At 55.5% G+C, this 19856-nt stretch overlaps 2 protein-coding genes across 3 annotated transcripts in view; one reads left to right on the top strand and one right to left on the bottom strand.

Moving 5' to 3' along the window:
* VDR (vitamin D receptor) overlaps nt 1-7129 on the bottom strand; it is a 29080-nt gene extending 21951 nt beyond the window's left edge. Inside the window, exons 1-2 of one of the 2 annotated variants that reach the window (XM_027737317.2) lie at nt 7111-7129; nt 4622-4688 (exon numbers count right to left, since the gene is read on the bottom strand). The gene's annotated coding sequence lies outside the window, so the exon portion shown is untranslated. The remainder of the gene's footprint in view (nt 1-4621; nt 4689-7110) is intronic. The other variant, XM_039389737.1, reaches the window with a different exon arrangement.
* Nucleotides 7130-13503: 6374 nt separating this feature from the next.
* Nucleotides 13504-17859, top strand: TMEM106C (transmembrane protein 106C). Its single transcript, XM_039389736.1, has 8 exons — nt 13504-13517; nt 14403-14623; nt 14777-14840; nt 15297-15456; nt 15560-15700; nt 15906-15955; nt 16272-16325; nt 16702-17859. The coding sequence occupies exons 2-8, from the start codon at nt 14431-14433 to the stop codon at nt 16814-16816; spliced, it is 777 nt and encodes a 258-aa protein (XP_039245670.1). The 5' UTR covers nt 13504-13517; nt 14403-14430; the 3' UTR covers nt 16817-17859.
* Nucleotides 17860-19856: the final 1997 nt, after the last annotated feature.

The raw sequence follows: 19856 nt of genomic DNA, 5'->3' as shown, positions 1-19856 counted from the left end.
GAGGAGCTGCTGCTCTGTTTGTTCCTCACGTGGACGCAGTGGACGCTCATTTCCCAGCACATCCCCGCTCCCTGCAGCCACAGCCAGAGCTGCCTTTGCCCACTGAGGTTGGATTGGAACTTAAAGACCAGGAATTCCACGTGCAGGGTCTGTGCCTGAACTCAGAGGGCTCCAGGACAGCGACCAGGAGGGATGGCAGAGCTGGCCGGGCACGGGGGCATTTCCAGCTTCTGCACCAAACCCCCACCAGCTGCTGTGTGCAGGATCTGACAACTCCTCTGCTGTCTCTGCCTCTCCCACCCCTTCAATTTTAGCTGCAGACAGGAGCAGCACGTGAGAGCTGTCCCCCTCTCCCTCATTTTCACTTCTTATCACCAGGAGTTATTGCTCCAAGCTAATATTTCCAATGGAAACTCCACCTTTAGCTTAGTCAACACGATTCCCAGGCTGATATCCCCGTCGTTCTGCCTCCCAGGAACACCACCACTGCACCCAGCTAATTGCAGGGCACTGCAAGGACAGGGCAGAGGGAAAACTCTGCCCCAACGAAGCCAGAGCAGCAATTGTTTCCACAGATGCCCCCCCTGTGACATTTGGGGTCACCTGAGCCCTTCCCAGGTTTCCACCGTCCCCTCCTCTGGCTCCAAATCGCTCCCGGGCTTCGCCCGTGCCTCTGTTTCCCAATCACCAATTCCAAGGTAAGGGCACCCAAGGAGTCCTTTCCTCTCCTATTCCAAAAAATCCAGGAAAGGCCGACAGAAGGGAGCTGTCCCTACATGTGGGAAATACCACACTCCTTCAGAGCTTCTCCCCTATTTCGAAAACATTTGCAAACAGGTTCTCGCTCTGTCGCCCTCCAGAGAGGAAACCACGCCGGGAGCACACAACCCCCAGCAACCTGAACACTGAAACCAGTTCATTCAGCACCTCCAGCCCACCCTGGGCTTTTTGCTGGAGATGGGAGGGGAAAACTCCAGCTGATTAAGCTGCAAAATGCTACAGAAGCAGCCCTAGACACAGCAATCTGAAGGCGTGCCCCGGATTTGGGAGAGGAACTGGGACTTGGCTGAGGAGGGGAATTTAAACCTTGCCTAAAGCACGTGTTAAGCCAGGCCAGGCTCTCCAGCAGCACCTGGATGTCAGGACTATCTGATATTGCAGCGACAGGACCCAAGGGAACAACGTGAAGCTGTGCCAGGGGAGGTTGAGGTTGGATTTTAGGGGAAGGTTCTTCCCCCAGAGGGTGGGTGGGCACTGACCAGGCTCCCCAGGGCAGTGGGCACAGCCCCAAGGCTGCCAGAGCTCCGGGAGGGTTTGGAAAACACCCGGTGGGCTTTTGGGGTCAGAGCTGGACTGGATGATCCTCGTGGTTCCCCTCTCAACTCGGGATATTCCAGCTCCTCTCTGTGCAAGGAACCAGCCCAGAGTCCAGGATTCAAGGTCTTGGGATTCACAAAGTCCCGACGGACGTGGGAAAGATCAACGAGAGGCTCAGAGATAGGGCCCTTCTGAGGCTGCCGACCTGCTCCAGTGGCCTTTGACACAATAAACCCATTTACGAGGATTCCAGGTGATAGAGGGACAACATTCCCAGAAACAGAGCCCTGATGGCTTTGGCTGAGCCGTGCTGGGAGCAGACTGTGGGGAGATGTTTGCTGCAGGGTGTCCAAGCTACTCCCAAACCCACCTCACTTTTTTAAGTCCCTTGCATCTATTTGGCCGCTCCAGCTACAGCATTTCCACTCAGTTATTTCTTAATTAGTTGTAAGACATTTTATTTCTGAGGGTGGGGAAATCCTGACATGGAGAAAGCTGCAGTTGGAGCAGCAGGAAGAGACGGAGAGAGGTTGATTTGTGATGGATTAGTCACCCTAAACCAACACCACAGACACACAAGCCTTGACCAGCCCTTGTTGCAAGGCCTAGATAAAGGCAGGAGGCTTCCCCACCAACAGATTTCTCAGGAATTTGGCACTACAGCAAACAAGAAGTGGCATTGCAAGACTCTTATTGAGGGTAAAAAAAACCAGCTCCCAAAATCTGGCACGACAGGACTGGAAGTCTCACTCCTGTGTTCCAGTGGGAAGTTACAGCATGAGCAGATTTTGGGCAAGGTTGGACTCAAAAATCAGTGTATCCAGGACCCACTTTCACTGAAGAGACAGAGCAGGAGCCTCACAGTGGGATATTCCCAATTTAGGAGGGAAACCCCCCCCCCGAGTCATGTCATCTCCAAGGTTATCCCAGAGCCAGGAGTATTTGCAGGTGAACATCCCCAGGGATGAGATGACTCCCAGCTCCTCAGAGACAATCCCTGCCTTGGGCACAAGCTCTGGTTGCTCAGCTCGGTGCAGTGACACCCTCTCATTCATTACTTGCATTAATTCTTTGCTTTCTGCCTCCCACCTTTCCCCCCAACACCTCCCTCCAGCCCAAGCTTTCCCAAGCAATTCCAGCCTCCTTAAGAGCCACCAGCAGCGATTTTCCAGCAGATCTTTATCAGCTGATTAAAGGACAACTAGAAATGCAGCAGCCAGGGATTAACAGAGAGCCCCCGAGCCAGAAGGAGGGGGGAAAAAAAAAAAGAGCAAGGAGAAAACCCAGAAGTCAGACCAAACCAAGAGGACATCCCTGTGTCACCCCTCACCAGGGAGGTGGAAGGTAAAACAATCCCAGTGAGTGTTAAACCTTCCCATTAACTGCTGCTTTTCCTCGAGGTTTTGGGGCAGAACCACAGCCCTGTTGCTGCAGATCAGGGACCCCAAAGAAGGGCCAGACTGCCCAGGCTGAGCCCTGCTGAGCCCCTGGGCTGCTCTCCCAGGGCAGGAGGGCAATTCCCTGTCCCAGGAGTGGGACGAGGAGGAGTTGGCTCCCAGGTCTCTACTTCTCCCACCTGTCTGGACAAGCTGACAGGTAAATGGGGAGCTGGGCCCAGGCAGGGCACGTGACAGCGAGGCAGAGCCATGCCCTGCCCTGTTCCTTCCCTGGCAATTTTCCTGCTGCTTGAGGAAGCGAGTGGGTGAGCACAGGGTTTAAAGTGGTTCCTCTCTCCCGAGAAATTGCCGGGTAATTCTGCTTTTCTCCTTGCCAGGAGTGAGCTGGAGCAATCCCACTCCAGCCCTGGAGCAATCCCACTCCAGCCCTGGAGCAATCCCACTCCAGCCCTGGAGCACACAGTGCTCAGCCTGGGCTGCAGGAAGACACAGAAAAGGTGTTTTCCGTGCTCTGACTCAGGGGTCTGCGAGCAGAGGAGGCTGCAAAGCACCAGCCCTGAGCTGCTCACCCCTTCCTACCAGTGGGTCTCGCATCACCCTTGGATTTGGGCACCCAAATCCCTCAGATCCCACCTCATCCTCTCCCTTAAGTTCGTGCAGCCGAGGTCACACCACCAGCCACAGACACTTTGTCACAAGAGCCTTCAGTGGTTTGAAGTTCCACCACCTGTGACAGGTGAAATGAGCAGCAGGAAACATTTCTGGCACCGCAGGAGCCCCTGGGTGTGCAAGGGCCTGGTACAGACCCCAGGCCCACCCTGAGAGTTCATAGTTCAAGCATCAAACAGGGCCAAAACATCAATTTTTGTGCCCTGTCCTTTACGTGCAACAAGGAGGATGGTGCTAGAGGCCACCTAGGCAGCAGCAGAACACAAACCCAGGTTTCTCCTCCTCTGTCCAACACTGACCAGGCCATGGAACTCCCTGAGTGTCCAAGCAGGCAGTGCAGAACCTCAGGAAGGGGTGGACTCTCCTTGGAGCACAGGCAGAGGTGGGGACAGGAGCTGCCTGCACCACAGTGCCAGGAGAAAACAGGGAAGGAAAGCAACACGCCAGGAGAACTGTGTTGAGGAGGGCTCTCCTCCTCAGGGAAGAACTCCCAAACCAGACATTTAAGCTCAGGACTGGGAACTGGGCAGCAACTTCACACTCAGCCTAAGCCGGGCTACGGAAACAACAACAAAAACCTCTTTACCTGGCGACAAATAACACTGAGCTGAACCAAACCTCCAGGCCAAGGGGGCACAAGGGGCACGGGGAGGGAGGCAGGCGCTCCCCGGCTGGTGTTTCCCAGGGCAGCACGTGGCAGCCAGGACTCGCTGTCCCCTCTGGGGACGCCCAGGTGAGCTCAAGGACACGGCACGTTCTGCAGAACTAAGCAAGTCTAAATATAGACCCGACTGCAGCTTATCTGCCTCCCGAGCAGGAGCACTTCTGAGGAACCCTCCCTGCCAGCACCAGCCCTGGGGAGGGCACAGAAGGGTTAAGAGACCCCCCAGAGCCCCCGTCCCTCACCTGGTGGGTGGGGAACCCACCCGAGGTGGGTGAGGAAACCATCCCCTCCCTCCTTGCCTCGTGCTGGCCCATGGTGGGAGGCTCCTTGCCCAAGCAGGGAGGAGCAGTGGGAGCACTGAGGAAGCAGGAGCTGGCGTGGGGGGCAGCCTGGCACTGAGAAATCGGGGCAGCACCTGCACGGGAGCCGGGAGCGGGACGGCATTCCCAGACGGGGTGAAAAGGCACGGGGAGAACACGGGCTCTGGTGTGGGAACCCTCGGGAAAGCAGCAAAAACTCCTCGGGAGAAAGGGCAGGGAGGCACGAGGGCTCCCAGCACGGGACAGTCACTCACCGGCGTCCCGGTGACCCGCGGAGCTCAGGAGTCACGTCAGCAGGGCCTGGGCAGACCCCATGGATTCCTGGCAATGAGGAAACGGCTTCAGGTGGACAGATAAAGGTCCCAAGTACTGCTTTTCATCACTTTTACACCCCGTTTCCATGAATTAGAGGCAAAGCCCGGCTGGCACGAGGCGAGGTTTGTGCTGATTCTGCCGTTAACCAGCCCAGATAAGGGAGCTGTACCTGAGGAGCAGCTGAGTCAGCAGCTGGAGATGGAGCTGGAAGCTGGTCGGGGGGGCTGGGAACGCCCTGTTGCCCCACTCTGAGCTCTCCTGGCCCATTCCCCCCAGCCACGGCTTCTCCTTCCTCGGGTCACCCCCGAGAAGCTCCACTTTAAAGCCTCAGAGTCTCCACCTTCCCCAGCTCCCCGGACTTTTGCTCCCCTCACACCTTGGTTTGAACCATTCCCTCCACCGGCCCCGGCAGCAGGAGCTGGGGCTGCCCCCCAGGCACCAGCACACGGCTCTTGTCCAAAAAAAAGGGAGTTTTCACGTTTAGATAGGACAGCTCAGCTGGAAGGGACCTGTGACAAGGAGCTTCTCCAAGTCCATTTTCAGCTGGGCCTCCAGTTGTCCCTCCAGAGCCAAAATACAACTCAAAAAGCCCAAACCAGAGGGATTCTCCCCACAGGGATTTACACATTATTTATACGCAGAATTAACACATTTATTTATTAATTTATATTATTTTATATTATTCTTATGACCTCATATTAATTTAGTAATTATATTAATAAATCTATATTAATGTATCAATTTGTATTATTTTATATTATTCTTATGACCTTATATTAATTTAGTAATTATATCAATAAATCTATATTAATGTATTAATTATACTAATAAATATTTATTAATTTATCAATTATATCAATAAATATATTATTTTATACACAGAACCAGCACATTAATTTATTCATTTATATTAATTTATTTCTAGGAATGAATATTAATTTATTATTTATATTAATAGATGAATTTATATAAATTGATTAATTATATTGATAAATAAATTTATATTAATTTATTGATAAATACTTTATATCAACTTATTAATTATATTAATAAATACATTAATTTATACACAGAATTAACACCTTAATGCTCAGCAGTCGATTGTAGGTCAAAATATTCATTTTAAGCAGTGGCTGCATTTGCATTTCTCTCTTTTTTTGGGGTGTGTGTGTTTTATTTAATCCCAAGCTTTACAAAACTGCTGTGAGTCCACACCACTGCCTCTCCTCCCCAGCACAGGGGACAAGCATCCCATGTTTGCTCCCTCGACACAAGCAGGTGAAGACAGACCCCCTTTAACTGGGATTTTTCCCTCCATTCCAGCATTTCCTCTCTCCAAGCCATAGAAAGTTTGGGCCGGGCTGGCTCTGCTTTGGCTCAGCCACAGGAGGTTAAAAATTATTGCTGAGGGCACCTCTGCCCACGGAGAGCGAGGGGCAGCACCTGCCCAGGGTTAGTTATTAAAGGGAGGAAGAGCCTGGATTATCCAGTTATTTCATTTTAAGCGGGAAGGGGGGGAAAACAAACACCCAACCGACCCGAGGCACATCCTTTGCCTGGTGAAAAACCTATTTTTTGTGCCTTTGTCCGCTGGGAGATCCCCCAAGCGATCTGTTCACACCCTGGGAGAGCCCGGGCAGACAGGACAGAGACTTCCTGCACCTGCCAGGCCTTCCTCTCTCCTCTTCCTCGGGTCCCTGGTGCCACAGGGGTGGCTGGCCAAGCCGTGCCGTGCCAGCACAGAGCTGCCCAACCTCAGCCTGGCACCTTTTCCCCCCTCTCTCCCCCCAGTTAAACCCACTTCCACGAGCACAACAAGAAGACCCAACTGAACTCGGTTTTAAACCCCCCCCCCCCAGGCCTGGTTTAACTCTGGTTTAACATCTTCAGGGAAGGCAGAAGAGGTTTTATTCGAATGAGTAATTACAGCCTCGACTTCCTCCCCCCCCTAGAGCAGGTTAAAAATTCCTCCCAACCATCACGGAGGCCCCTCAAGAGCCCAGAGCAGCGTGGAGGAAGCACCGAGGAAGAGGAACAGGACACTGAGGTGTCTGTCTGTCTGTCTGTCTGTCTCCCCTGAGAGGACACACACGTGTCCCCGACATGGCTGGTGCTCCTTTAACCCAGGGCTCAGAGGAAGATGAGTCACTGCCCAGGCTCTGTGGGAGGAGGACACGCCACAAAAACGCTGCTTCTCCTGAAAACCACTTTCTGAAGAAACTTTTACTGCTGAAGGGCTCAAATGAAAAAAAGGGGGGGTGGGAGGAGGAAACCGAGAGGAAGGAGCAGCTCAGCCCAGAAAACAGCCACTGTACCTGCCCTTCACCAGCCCCCCACAACTCCCCAAAGGTTGGGGGGCTCAGTCCTGACCCAGGGAAGGACCCCCAGGTCCCTCATGTAGGAGCTTCAGGAAGACCCCCCCACATACCTTTGTCTTCTTTGTGCTGGGAACTCGCTGATCCAGGCAGTCCCACCTCCAACGGATGGAAAGTCACTGGGGAATTACAAACAGAGTACAATTAGTGCCACTGCGGGGTCTCAGCCCCCCCAGTCTGCCCCAAAAAATACTGAATTGGGAGGTTAATTTTAACGTGCATCAAAAGCTGATCATTAATCGGGCACTTCTCTGAGTCAGAGAGCAGGTAAGGAACAGGCTGGAAACCCTAAGCCACCAGTTACCACCCCAACAGCACCCAGGGAATTCACAAGCTTCAAAGCCCCCCAAAAAGGGGACACACAGGGATGGGACATGGGGAGGGGGACAGAGGTGGCTTCCCATGACGTGGTGATGCTCAGGAAGGGGCTCAGAGGGGGAAATGGGGGTTCACACGTGGGGGGTGTGACTGGGTCCAGTTCATCCTCATCCTCACCCCGACCCCAGAGGGAATCACCAGCCAGCCCGGAAAGGGTAAAGCCAGCCAGAATTTAGGGGGGAGAGGAAAGCACCCCCAACACACTCACCCCCCACCCCAGGGCACCCCAAATCTCCAGGGTGAACCCTCATTTCTGGGCCCAGCAAAGGGTGGCCAGAGCTGAGCCCGGACAGCTCTATGGGGACCCCAAAACCAGGAGCCACCCCCGGAAGCCACAGAGAGGCTGAGAGGGACAGAGACACCCCCAACCCTCCTGGGGACCCCCTTTTTGGCAGGGAAAGCCCTTAACAGCCCTGAGAGCCTCCAGCCGAGGGGAGGCAGTGGGCAGGAGGGGGGATCACACGGGACCCCCGAGCCTCTGACACGGAGCACCGGGGGGCTCAAACACACACACAGGACCCCCAAAACCCGGCTGGGGAACAGCGGGAAAACCCCGCGCCCACGTGGGACCCCAAACCAGGGAGCACACGGAGCTCACCGGGGAGGCTCAACACTCCCCCGGCACCCCCAAACCTCGAGGCAGCCCCGCACACCCCCCGTACCCCTTCCCCGGGACCCCCAAACCTCGGGGCACGCCCCGGGACTCTCCAACCGGGAGGGAGAAGGACAGCGGGCACCCGGGAGTGCCCCGTGCCCGTGTCCCCTCGATCACGGGGGGGGCACCCACGGCCCCCCTCACCCAGATCTCCCGGTCCCGGTGCCCCCCGCACCCACCCAGGTCCCCCCGGTTCGAGCAGGAACAGCCGCCCCTCGTGTCCCGGTGACCGCCCGAGCCACGGCGGCCGCCGAGACCGGGCACGGAGCGGGGGTTTGCCCCGGACCAGCTCTCCCGGTGCCCCCTCCCCGGTACCTTCGCTCCCGGCGCCGCCGCCCCCCCCCCCACCTTCCCGGTGCCGCCTTTTGACGGGAACCGGCGGGTCTCGCCCCGCCCCATCTGGCCACGCCCCCATCTGGCCACGCCCCCTCGGCCCCGCCCCGCCAATGCCAGCGCGGCACAGCCTCGGCCCCGCCCACCAGCACCATGTAGGGTTGGCGGCGGGCGCGGCCCCGCCCATGGGGGGCGTGGCCGGGGGGTGTGGCGGGAGATCGCACGTGGCTCCCCCGGAGGGGCCGTTCCGGGTCCCCGGGGCCGTTCGGGGGGTCTGCGGGGAAGGATTGGAAGGTCTCAGGGGCACGAGGGGGGCTGTGGGGGGGTCTCCCCCATCCCAGGAATGCTCTGGCAAACCCACCCCTCCTGCCCGCTGGGCTCGGCCCCCTCCTCTCATTTTGGGGGTCCGAGCCCGTGCCCTGCAGACCCTCCCTCTGACGGCAGCTTGGAGAGAGCTCCTGAGTGTTCCCGGGCGTGAGAAATAGAAACCCAGTCGGGTGATTTCCAATTAGAATTTATTATATGATAAAAGCAATTTCAGCGCTGGGTGATCAGGGAGGGGGTTCAACAACTCCCAACGCCTGTCACACCCAAAGAAGACAGTTGTTCTACATTTATTTCCAACTAATCCACGAATATTAATTATACATAAGCATAAACATTACATATGGTTAAGTCAGACATTCAGCAGATGTTTGCTTGTTATCTATACAAAGTTATAAATTTTTAAGAAAGGTGCTATTATCTAGCTAACTAAACAAAATTCCTTCACTATAAATCTTACACAAGGTAAAAGGGAGGTAACTTGTTTTATCTCTTTATAGAGGCCCAATTAAGTTTTACAATTTGTTTTTCTTTTCTCTCTCCGGGTCATATTGACCTTACACTGTTTTCTCTTAATTAGCCCAAATCATTTTCTCAGTTTATCACACCAGGGGTCCTGGCAGGTCCCTGGTGGAGTTCCATGGATTCCCGTGCCTAGTGCTTGTGAGGGGCTTTAGGATTTTATAGGATGAAAGGATCAATATTATGCACACAATTAATATTTGCTGTTTTTATTGTTCGGACCCAGAGTTTTCAGCACGGGCTGGTTATTCAGCTCTACTCGTGGCACTATTTTTTTCCCCATAGGCTGTTTTATAGAGCCATTTTGTTTTCTTGTGTTTGTGCTTTGTTCCTCTCACCCCCCACTGTCCTCCCTGAAGACAAAGATTCAGGATAAATGCACACAACATCTCTTCATCTGTCTCCATAAGTGCAAGTACTGAGTTTGATACCCCGACAAAAGATCCAGTTTGGATTCTGGTGTGAAAGTGCTGAACCCTGAGCAAAGGTGTCAGTCGGCCTCTGAATAAAAACCTGACTGTCTCTGGTTTTGGATCAACTTTTGGGGGTTTGCACAGTGAATGTTGTGACTGAAAATCCTTCCCTGTAGCTGCTGTGCTTGGGCTGTTGTCACCTCTGATTAAGGCTAAGATACCAAATAGCTCAACACCCACGTGGTTTGATAGTCTGATTGGAAGGTCTTGATCCCGTAAAAGGCTCTGGGAACATCTTTTTGCTGAGTGAAATTCTTTTTAAAACAACTGTCAAAGCCCTCCAGCTGCTGCAAGTGGCCCCGCAGAGCCCAGGGCTTCACATCCCTGGGGACCAAGGACCCACAGGACACCTGGATCCGGCTGCTCCTGCAGGACCTGTCGGTGTTTGGGACAAAGACGGATCACAAACACCACCCTTGACCCTCCAAAATCCCATTACTGGTGATGTGAGTCAAACTTTGTGGGGGTTTGGGCTGAGCAACTTCAGGTTTTGCAGCCCCAACCCAAAGCTGCTCCATCACCTGGGCACCCCCAGGCTAAAAAACTTGGGATGTTCGGCAGTTTTTCCCCTTTCCGCCTTCAAAATCCCCGAAATCTGGGATGCAGCCACCAGCAGGGCTGAATGAACCAGCGAGAAATGCTTCCAGAAAGCCCCAGGGTTGATCAAGTGTCCCCTAAACCCAAAATGCCTGGAGAAAATGAGCCCCCCCCGCAGAGCAATCACCGCCCCGAGCAGCGGGTTCAGCAGCTCCTGTTTGCGTGGGGATGATGCCTAAAGAGCTTCACAACTGTTTTCAAATGGCTTTAATGAGGGAAAACAACGTCTGGGAAGAAATGGGAGCTCATTAGAGACAATTTAGTGGCGCAGAAGTGGTTTTGGGAGGGTGGGGAGAGGGGCTGTGGGTGGGACCGGGGTGACTTGGCCCGGGAGAAGCTGCACATCCCTGTCCTGGCTCTGCTGGGTTGTGTTTCAATGTTCAAATGTCTCCCAAAGCTCCTCAATCCCACAAAAGCCTCCCCTGTTGCCAACCCCACCTTTCCCCACAGCCCCGGATTTGGGCCCCAGGCGATGGGGGAGGCTTGTGGCTGGTGAGGGGTTTGATTTCCTCCCTCTCTCCCAACCTTGGAGCTGTTTCCAGCAGCTTTCCTGCTGCTCTCCTGCCCTCCATCCACCTTGCACAAGGGAATGGGGGCCAGATCCTGGCTCTGTTCTGCTCTCCCTCCCATCCCTGTGGCTGCACAGGAACCAGGAATTGTGCAGGGACACAGGAGGGGTTCATCTTCCCCCGAAACACCCCCAAAATCACCCCAGAATCACCCCAAAAACACCCCAAAACCCCAACAAAATTACCCCCCAAACACACCAAAACCTCCCCAAACCACCCAAAAAGGGGCTCCAGGAGAGCTGGAGAGGGACTTGGGGCAAGGAATGGAAGGACAGGACACAGGGAATGGCTTCTCACTGCCAGAGGGCAGGGATAGATGGGATACTGGGAAGGAATTCCTCCCTGTGAGGGTGGGGAGACCCTGGAATGGATTTCCCAGAGGAGCTGTGGCTGCCCCTGGATCCCTGGAAGTGTCCAAGGCCAGGCTGGATCCCCCTGGGATAGTGGGAGGTGTCCCTGCCCACGGCAGGGATGGAATGGTGCCTTCCAACTCAAACCATTCCATGATTCCATGGTGTTCCCCTCAATTATTCCAGGTTGGAGCAGCTTTTCCTGCATTCCCACCTGTTTATTTCCATGAGATCATGGAACAGTTTGGGTTGGAAGGACCTTTCCAGGCTGTTTTCCTTCCCTGGGGGCTCCAAGAGGGACTTTGGACAAGGAGGGCTGGGACGAGGGGCTTCCAGCTGGGAAAGGGGAGACTTAGGTGGGATTTTGGGAAGAAATTCCTCCCTGTGAGGGTGGGGAGGCCCTGGAATGGATTTCCCAGAGGGTGCCCCATCCCTGGAAGTGTCCAAGGCCGGGTTGGATCCCCCTGGGATAGTGGGAGGTGTCCCTGCCTGGGATTCCATGATTCCATGATTGATTCCATGATCCCACTCCAGCTCCCTGCCCCGGGGGAAGGGGGTGTCAGGTATCCCTGAGGGACACAAAGACAAGGGAAAAGAAAGCCCCCCAAAAGCCCAAACACAACATTTTGGGGAGCCCAAACACAGCCCCCCATCCCGCTCCCCCCAAGGGCTCTCCTGGCGATGATCCAACACTGGCTCCATCCTGGTGAACGGGTTTCCTTGGAAGTGGCTGCACAATCCCACTGGAGGGGGGAGAGGAGGGCAAGTAGGTGTTTGTTCCCCCCTTTCCACTCGTCCCCACTGGATTTTTGGGGGGGTAAGGGGGGAAACAGCTCTGGAAAGGGAGCAATCCTGCCCCCAGCCCCTTCCTTGGGATGCACCGACATTCCAGAGCCCACAACACTCCCAATTCCCGCAGGGAAGGTGAGCCAGGAATTCCTCCCCTCCCCTGGCACTTTGCTCCTGGGAAGGAGAGAATAAATGATCTGTAAAAAGTTTCCATTGGAGAGCAGCTCCGATGCCTCTGGAAACATTTAATTGAAATATTTCATTCATTGAAACTTGATTTTGATGGTTCGGGTGATTGTGAGGGGAAGGAATTCAGTTTTCCACTACGTTCTCCCATCTGCTGAGGCGGGAAAACACCCCCCCGGAGAGGATTTAGGAAAGAAATGTTGGCCCAGGTGTGGGGGGGTTATTTGTTCCTCTCCTGGAGCTATTGGGGATAGGAGGAAAAGGCTGGCTGGAATTTTATTCCCCCCAAACCGGCCAAAAAACTGGGAAAAATAGGAAATAAAAATGTCAGGAGAGTTGAGGAGGGAGATGGAGCAAAGATCAGGCACTGCCTGCACAGGGCAGGGACCCCATAGGGCTGTTTTGGGGGAATTCAGGGGGAATTGGGGGTTTTCCGTAGTTTTTCCCTGTGGGAGCTGGTGTGGGGATGCTCCATACTGGGAGGAGTGCCCTCAAACTGGTGGGGTGGGGTCCCGATACTGGTGTGGGATGGCTCATACTGGCACAGGGTCCTTCAAACTGGGCTGTGGGGGCTCCACACTGGGGGCCAGCCCTCCCAATACTGGGCCAGGCCAGTCCTATACTGGTCCCGTACTGGTCCAGGGACCCTTGTACTGGGCCGGGCCGGTCCCATACTGGTCCCGGTACACCCGTACTGGTGCGGGTGGGTCACGTACTGGCCCCTTACTGGTCCCAGCACCTCCGCACTGGGACAAGCCACGCCCCCCGCGCCCTGGCCCCGCCCTAACGTCCTGGGCCCGCCCCCGCACAATGCCCCCGCCTCTTTCGAGCCCTGGCCCCGCCCTATCCCTCTGCCCTTGCGCATGCGCAGCCGGGAAGGGCACAGCCTGCTTTGCGCATGCGCCCCAAGACACGCCCCGCCCCGCCCTCGGGGACCCCGCGTGGGTTTCGCGCACGCGCAGCAATGGACACGCCTCCCAGCCGCGCCCCAGGGATGGTGGCGAGGGCACCGCCCCCCAGTAATCGGCGCGTGCGCGTTAGAGGAGCACCACGCCCAGGCGGGGCTCGCAAAACCCCGCCCATTCCGGAAAGAGGGCGTGGCGACTGCCAGGCGGGTGCGGTCTGAGGAACCGCGCCCACCCCGCCCCGCGCGCTGTGCGCCTGCGCTTGGCTCGGAGGAGGGGGCGGGGGTGGCTCCGCCCCCCCGGCGCATCGCGCCGTTGTCATAGCGACGGCGGCTGCGCGCGGGAGCGAGGCTGTGGCGGCGGCCGGGGCGCGCGCGGGGTGTGTGTGGGGGGCGCCCTCTGGCGGAGGGACCTGAGGGGACGTTCCGGGGGGGTCCCGGGGGTCGGGACCGGGGACGGGGCCTGTCCTGGGGTCTGGGGGGGTCCCGGGGGGGTCCCGGGGGTCGATAGCCCTGTCCTGGGGTCTGGGGGTCTCTGGGGATGTTTCTGGTCCCAGCGGGCTCCCAGGGGTCGGTACCGGGTATGGTTCCTGTCTGGGGGTCCCTGGGGGTGTTTCTAGTCCTGGGGGGGGTCCCAGGGGACTCCCGAGGGTCGGGACCGGGGACGGTTCCTCTCGTGGGGTCTGAGGGTCCCTGGGGTGTTTCTGGTCCCAGTGGGGTTCCAGGGGTCGGTACCAGGGACTGTTCCCGTCTGGGGGTCCCTGGGGGTGTTTCTCGTCCCAGGGGGGTCCCGGGGGGTTCCCGGGGGTCGGTAGCCCTGTCATGGGGTCTGGGGGTCTCTGAGGGTTTCTGGGGGTGTCGGCGGGCCTGGTACCTCTTATTTTGGGGGGGTGTGTGTCTGCGAAGATGCTGCTGTCTGGGGAGGGGGATTTTGCCTCTCCTTTGGGGGTCCTGGGGGCTGTAGGTGTGTCTGTGGAGCCCGTTGGGTTTTGGGGGGGTGTCCCTGCATTGAGGGCCTGGGAATGAGCCCCCTGGGTGGGATGTCCCGGGGTGGGATGTCCCGGGGTGGGGTGTCCCTTTTTCCAGGGCTCTGTGGACCCCCCTGGGGACAGAGGCAGGCTCTTTGCGGTGGGTGTTGCACCCCCGGGGGGGGTCTCTGTGTGAGGCTGTTGGAGGACTGTGGTTCAGGGTGTGCTCTCCTTGGCCACAAGCAAGTTAAAAACCCATTTATTGACCCGAATCGCTCCTGCTGTCTCTGTGTCCAGGTGAAGGGACCCTCCCCCAGCAGCTGCCATGGGTTCTGTGCTTTCCCTCCCCGCCGGCAGCGCTGCCCCGAGGCAGAGGAAGGCAGCTGAGGAGGAGGATGACGATTTACTCGACAGCCAGGACCGTGTGGAAGACATTGCCGAGTTCCCCTACGTGGAATTCACAGGCCAGGACAGCATCACCTGTCCCACTTGCCAAGGCACTGGCTGCATCCCCACAGGTGACTGCTCCTCTCTGGGCTTGTTTAAAATGATTTATTACATCGTTTTTATTCTAAATGATACATTTCTGTATACAATCGTTCATCAAAATGTCATTTATTTGACCTGTGGGATGGGATAATGCTTCCCTTTGCTTCCCTTTTGCTTCCCAGAGCAGGTGAATGAGTTGGTGGCTCTGATCCCCTACAGCGACCAACGGCTTCGTCCCCAGAGAACGTGAGTTCACAGAGGGAGTGTTTACAAACAGGGCTCTTTTTATATCATTTACTGCTGCAACTAAACCCTTCACCCCCGTCTGCAGCTTCTCCTTCACGTTGGCGGGGTGTTTTCATCCCCACACGCCAACAAACACGGTTTGAAGGTGTAACTTTGAATCCTTCCCGTGAAATCCCACTGTGGGGTGAGTGTGGGAACAACGATCCTACTCACTGAAGCTTCTTTAGAGCATCTGCAAAACCCCCCAGCTGGGAAACGGGGGGGGGGCACAAACCGTGGTTACTCAGTGCCAGAAAATAAACTGCTTAAAAAGAGAGGGGTGGGTTTTGGAGCAATTCAGGTACCGAAAAACGTCAGAGCAGGAATTCTGTGTCTGTGCCGAGGTGGTGGGTGCTTGTCAGATCCAGAGTGTCACGGAAGGGCACGGCAGGTGAGCCCTTCCCTGCCTTTTCCCAGGAAGCTCTACGTCCTGCTCTCGGTGCTGCTCTGCCTCCTGGTCTCCGGGCTGGTGGTTTTCTTCCTCTTCCCACACTCGGTGCTGGTGGAGGATGATGGGATCAAAGTGGTTCGGGTGTGGTTTGACAGGAAGAACTCCGCTGTCCTTCTGGCCATCACGGTAAAGTTTTCCACGGGTCTGTGTGTCCTGGGGGGGAGCAGACTTGGAGCTGAGCCGCCGGGAAGGTCCCTGCTGTCCACATCTCCTCCTCCTCTCCCTTCAGGCCACCTTAAGGATCAGGAACTCCAACTTCTACTCGGTGGCAGTGGCCAGCCTGACCAGCCAGGTGCAGTACATGAACACGGTGGTGGGCACCCAGCAGGTCACCAACGTCTCCAGCATCCCGCCCCTGAGTGACAAACTGGTAATTCCTGTCCCCCAAGGTCAAGGGGGAAACCTGGGCCACCACCACGAGCGAGCACTGAGCTGCCCCCCAGAGCTCTGCTCAGCCCAACATCTCCTGGCCAGGGCGGCCCCAAAGGCATCAGCAAGTGGGAAATCCCCCCCAAAAACCAGGGGGATTGAAGGAGTGCTCGAGCTGCACATAAATGATCTTTTATCTGTTACAGGTGAATTTTACTGTGAAGGCAGAGCTGGGTGGAGCCTTCTCCTACGTGTAGTAAGGATTTGCTACTCCTTGTATGGGGCTGGGGAAGAGAGCGGGGTTGAAGGTGCCTTTATTACAGTTTGCAAAGTAACCTGGGGTTTGAAAAGGACCCGGTTTTTCTACTGACTTCCTGGAAAGCAGCTGTTTGCTAAAAAAAAAAATCACTTGAAATGCCCTTTGTCAGGGTGTTGTGATGTGGTTTTGAGTCAACACCAATGAGAAATTATTGTGGTAATAATAACTGTAAATATAATTATAAAAAATAGTTATAACTCATTATTGGCTGCTGAGAAACCCACTGCTGACCCACTTCTTTGGTGTCTTCCAGTTCCTTCTGCACATACCCCAAGGTGAAGGTCCATAACATCGTGGTCTTCATGAGGTAGGTGGTTCTCTGCGCTCCCCCTGCTTGGAGCTCTCTTCCCAACCTTCCTGGCTCCTGAACTCCAAAGGGAACTGCTGCCACAGCAGGTCTGGGGTGCAAAGAGAAAATCCTGCTTGGCAAACACCCCAGCCTTGCCTCAGTTAATCCAGGCCAGTTGACACAGTGGGTGAAATGTGGGATAGGGAGGACAATTCCCTCCGTGTGCCGAGCTCTCCTGCGCTCCAGAGGCTGCACTTCCACCCCTGCACATCCCTGCCCACCACAGCCAGGAAAACCTTGAGGGGTTCTGCAGGTTTTTTAGGGGGAGGGGAGGGGAAAGAGGAGTTGTTGTGATGAGTTTAAACCTGCTCTGAACTGCTCTTGCCCCTGCCAGGAGCTCGGTGAAGTTCTCCTACGTGGGACACACGACCCAGAGCTCCGTGGAGCGGTACCGGTACGTGGACTGCAGCTCCAACTCCACGGACCCCCTGGCACCTGGGGCAGCCTGAAGGCACGGCTGGGACTTCTAGAAGGGCACAGACACCTTTAACTGGCAGCAGTGACCCTGGTGGGAGGCACTTGGAAGCTCTGGGTGCCTTTTGAGCCCTTCCATGTGCCCACGAAACCCTCCGTGTGCAGGACACGGGTCCCTCCACGAAGCCTTCCCTTCGCTTCTGGAGAAACAGCTTTTTTTTTGGGTAGGGAAACTGGACTTCAGGGAAACTTCAGGCTCTGAAATCCCAGAGATTTCGAGTGTTTTGCACCTGTTTGGAAGCTTGGCACTGCTGGGTGTTCCAGGTTCTCTTGCAGTGGGTTTATTGCCTTCCTTGCTCAGTGGCAGCGTGTCACTGGGGTGTGTCGGAGCAGGCCTGGATCCCAAGGGACACTTCACACTTAGGGACGTGCAGGGAAAGCTTCTGCCTCTGCCACGGGCACTAAAAGGAGGCAAAAGAATCAAAACCTTTGGAACCACGGTGGTTTTGGTTTGCTGGCAGCTGAGAAACCCCCGAGCACCGCCTGCCTTTGTGAGGGTCTGTGTTGGACTCGCCTCCTCCTCCTCCTCCTCCTCTGATCCTTCCTCCCCCCCTGCAGGGGTTTGAAACCAGGGCATGTGCAGCTCGGTGTGTTGCTTTGTACTTGTGCTCCACCGCAGGCAAACAGGGATTTAAACCGATTTTTGTGGGAGTCTGGGCTTCCAAGGCTTCCCTGCCGGGAGCGGCGCATTCCTGACGGTCGCTATCAGCTGCCTCCCGAGAGCAAATCGATGTGGCAGCTCTGCCCCCGCAGCCCTGCTGGGGACTCGCAGCCCGGAGAGTTTCGTCCCTCGGGAGTTTTCGCTGGAATTCGATCGCCGGGAGCTGCCCCCGTTCGTGCCCTGCCCCTTTGTCTGCCCGCCCGGGGGGTGTGGGAGCAGATCAGGCCCCTTTTCAGAGAGGGATGCTCGATTTTTGTGTGACCGGGACATGAAAACACACCTTGCTTTCTTCTTTAAGCAGTGAGATCTCTGCCTAGTGGAGCTGAGTTGTGCTGATTAAACCTGAGTTGGATGTTACCCTGTGCTGTCCTTTGTTTGAGGAGAAGGTCTGGCTTTGTCCCAGAGCTGTGACTGCTCTCTTGTCTTTTTGCCCAGAAATACCTGTTCTTTCACTGTTGGTTTTTTTTTCACAGAATCCCAGAATGGCCTGGGTTAGGAGAGAGCTTAAAGCTCGTCTTGATTTCCACCCCCTGCCATGGACAGGGACACCTCCCACTATCCCAGGTGGCTCCAACCTGGCCTTGGACACTTCCAGGGATGGGGCACCCTCTGGGAAACCCATTCCAGGGCCTCCCAACCCTCCCAGGGAGAAATTCCTTCTCAATATCCCACCTAAATCTCCCCTTTTCCAGTATGAAGCCATTCCCTGTGTCCTGTCCCTCCATCCCTTGTCTCAAATCCCTCTCCAGCTCTCCTGGAGCCCCTTTAGGTTCTGGAAGGGGCTCCAAGCTCTCCCTGGAGCCTTTTCTTCTCCAGGCTGAACAATCCCAATTCTCCCAGCCTCTCCTCACACCAGAGCTGCTCCATCCCTCTGACCACCTTTGTGGACTCTCTGGGGATGAGCCCAAGGTTTTGGGGGAATGAAGGCAAAGAAACTCAGCCAGGGAGACACAAAGCCACCCACCCATTCCCAGCTGGAATTGTGGCCCCACCCTCCCTCTCTGGTCACCTCACCCATGAGCTTCTCCCCCCCGAATTCTGGAAACCCCTCGATTTGTGATGAGTTGTTTTATTTTGTGAGGAAAACGAAGGAATCACAAGCTTTGCTTTTTATCCCTCTCATTCCCCCCTGCTCCTGGAAGCCTGGCTGGGCTCAGTCCTGCCTTGCTCAGGGTCTCCTTGCTTTTCCCACCTTCCTCCCACTTCAGCCACAGCCCAAACCCACCTTCTCCCGCTCCTCATGCTCACATCCTAGAAGCAGCCTGGGTGATTTTGGGGCTGTTCCCCCTCAGCAGGACCCCCAAACTTGCTGCTTGGCTGAGCAGGAGAAGGGTTTGACCCCGAATTAGTTGGGTGAGGGCCGGCAGCCAGAGCTGCCATCATTAGGGGAGCCCCCCCCGGGTCATGTGGCGAAGCACTTGGCCTTTAAAAGGGCCATTTTATTTTGAAAATCCTCCTTAATCCTCCAATCCCCCTTAATGAATTTCCCCTGCCAACGTTTTTGAAGGATCCCAGCCCTGCGGAAGCTGCCTCAGGTGCTCTGGGAGCAGCTCCCGGCTGGGTTTGTGTTTCAAACCCAGATCAGGGCCCCGAAATGGGAGCTTTTTTTTTTTTTTTTTTTTTTTTTTTTTAAAATCCTTTTGAAGTCGTAATTTCTCTAACCGAAATCCTCGCAGCTCCCACACGCCACCAACGGAAACACACACAAAAAAAATCTGAGTTTTTAACCAAAAGGACCGTCCTGAAACTCCTGAACTGCCCGGTCCGGAGCTGCCCCTTCCGTCCTGCAGGTTTGTAACTCCTCGGGGTCACTGGGCTGACTTTTCTCCAACACAGCTTAAAAAAAAAAAAAAACCTCCACTTCTGAGACTTTTCCTCCTAATTAGCAGCCTGAGCAGGAGAGGGATTTACAGAGGTGACTTTTTATGAAGCCCTAAAAGCCGCAGGCGACGGCCCCGGACTCTCCCACTTCCGAGACTGCAAAATAGCCCCCAAATTGGGAGGTTTTGCACCCACAAAAACGGGACAAAAACCTGTGGGGAGAGTGGGCAGGAGCCCCCCCCCCCCTCCCCCCGGTCAGACTGATTTGCTCCCCTCAGCTTTTACTGGTTTTAACTGGTGGCCCCAGTTCTGTGACAGAGTCCCAGGATATTCTGAGCTCAGGGGTGCAGTGGGGCAGGAAGTCCCATGGTGGAACCTTGGGGGTGTTGTGTTGCCTCCTGGGGTTTCAAGATTTTTTTTTTTCCCCTTAACTTGGTTTTCTTTTTCTCTCCCCCTTTTTTTTTTTTTTTTTTTTTTTTTTGGGTGATTTATTTTTGGTTTTTTGGGTTCCCCCCCCCCCTTAATGTGAAGTA

Source organism: Pipra filicauda, unplaced genomic scaffold (assembly GCF_003945595.2).
Source record: "Pipra filicauda isolate LSUMZ 115617 unplaced genomic scaffold, ASM394559v2 scaffold761_size107259_pilon, whole genome shotgun sequence".
In the NCBI taxonomy this organism is placed as follows: domain Eukaryota; kingdom Metazoa; phylum Chordata; class Aves; order Passeriformes; family Pipridae; genus Pipra; species Pipra filicauda.
This window is presented reverse-complemented; position numbering and strand designations above follow the sequence as displayed.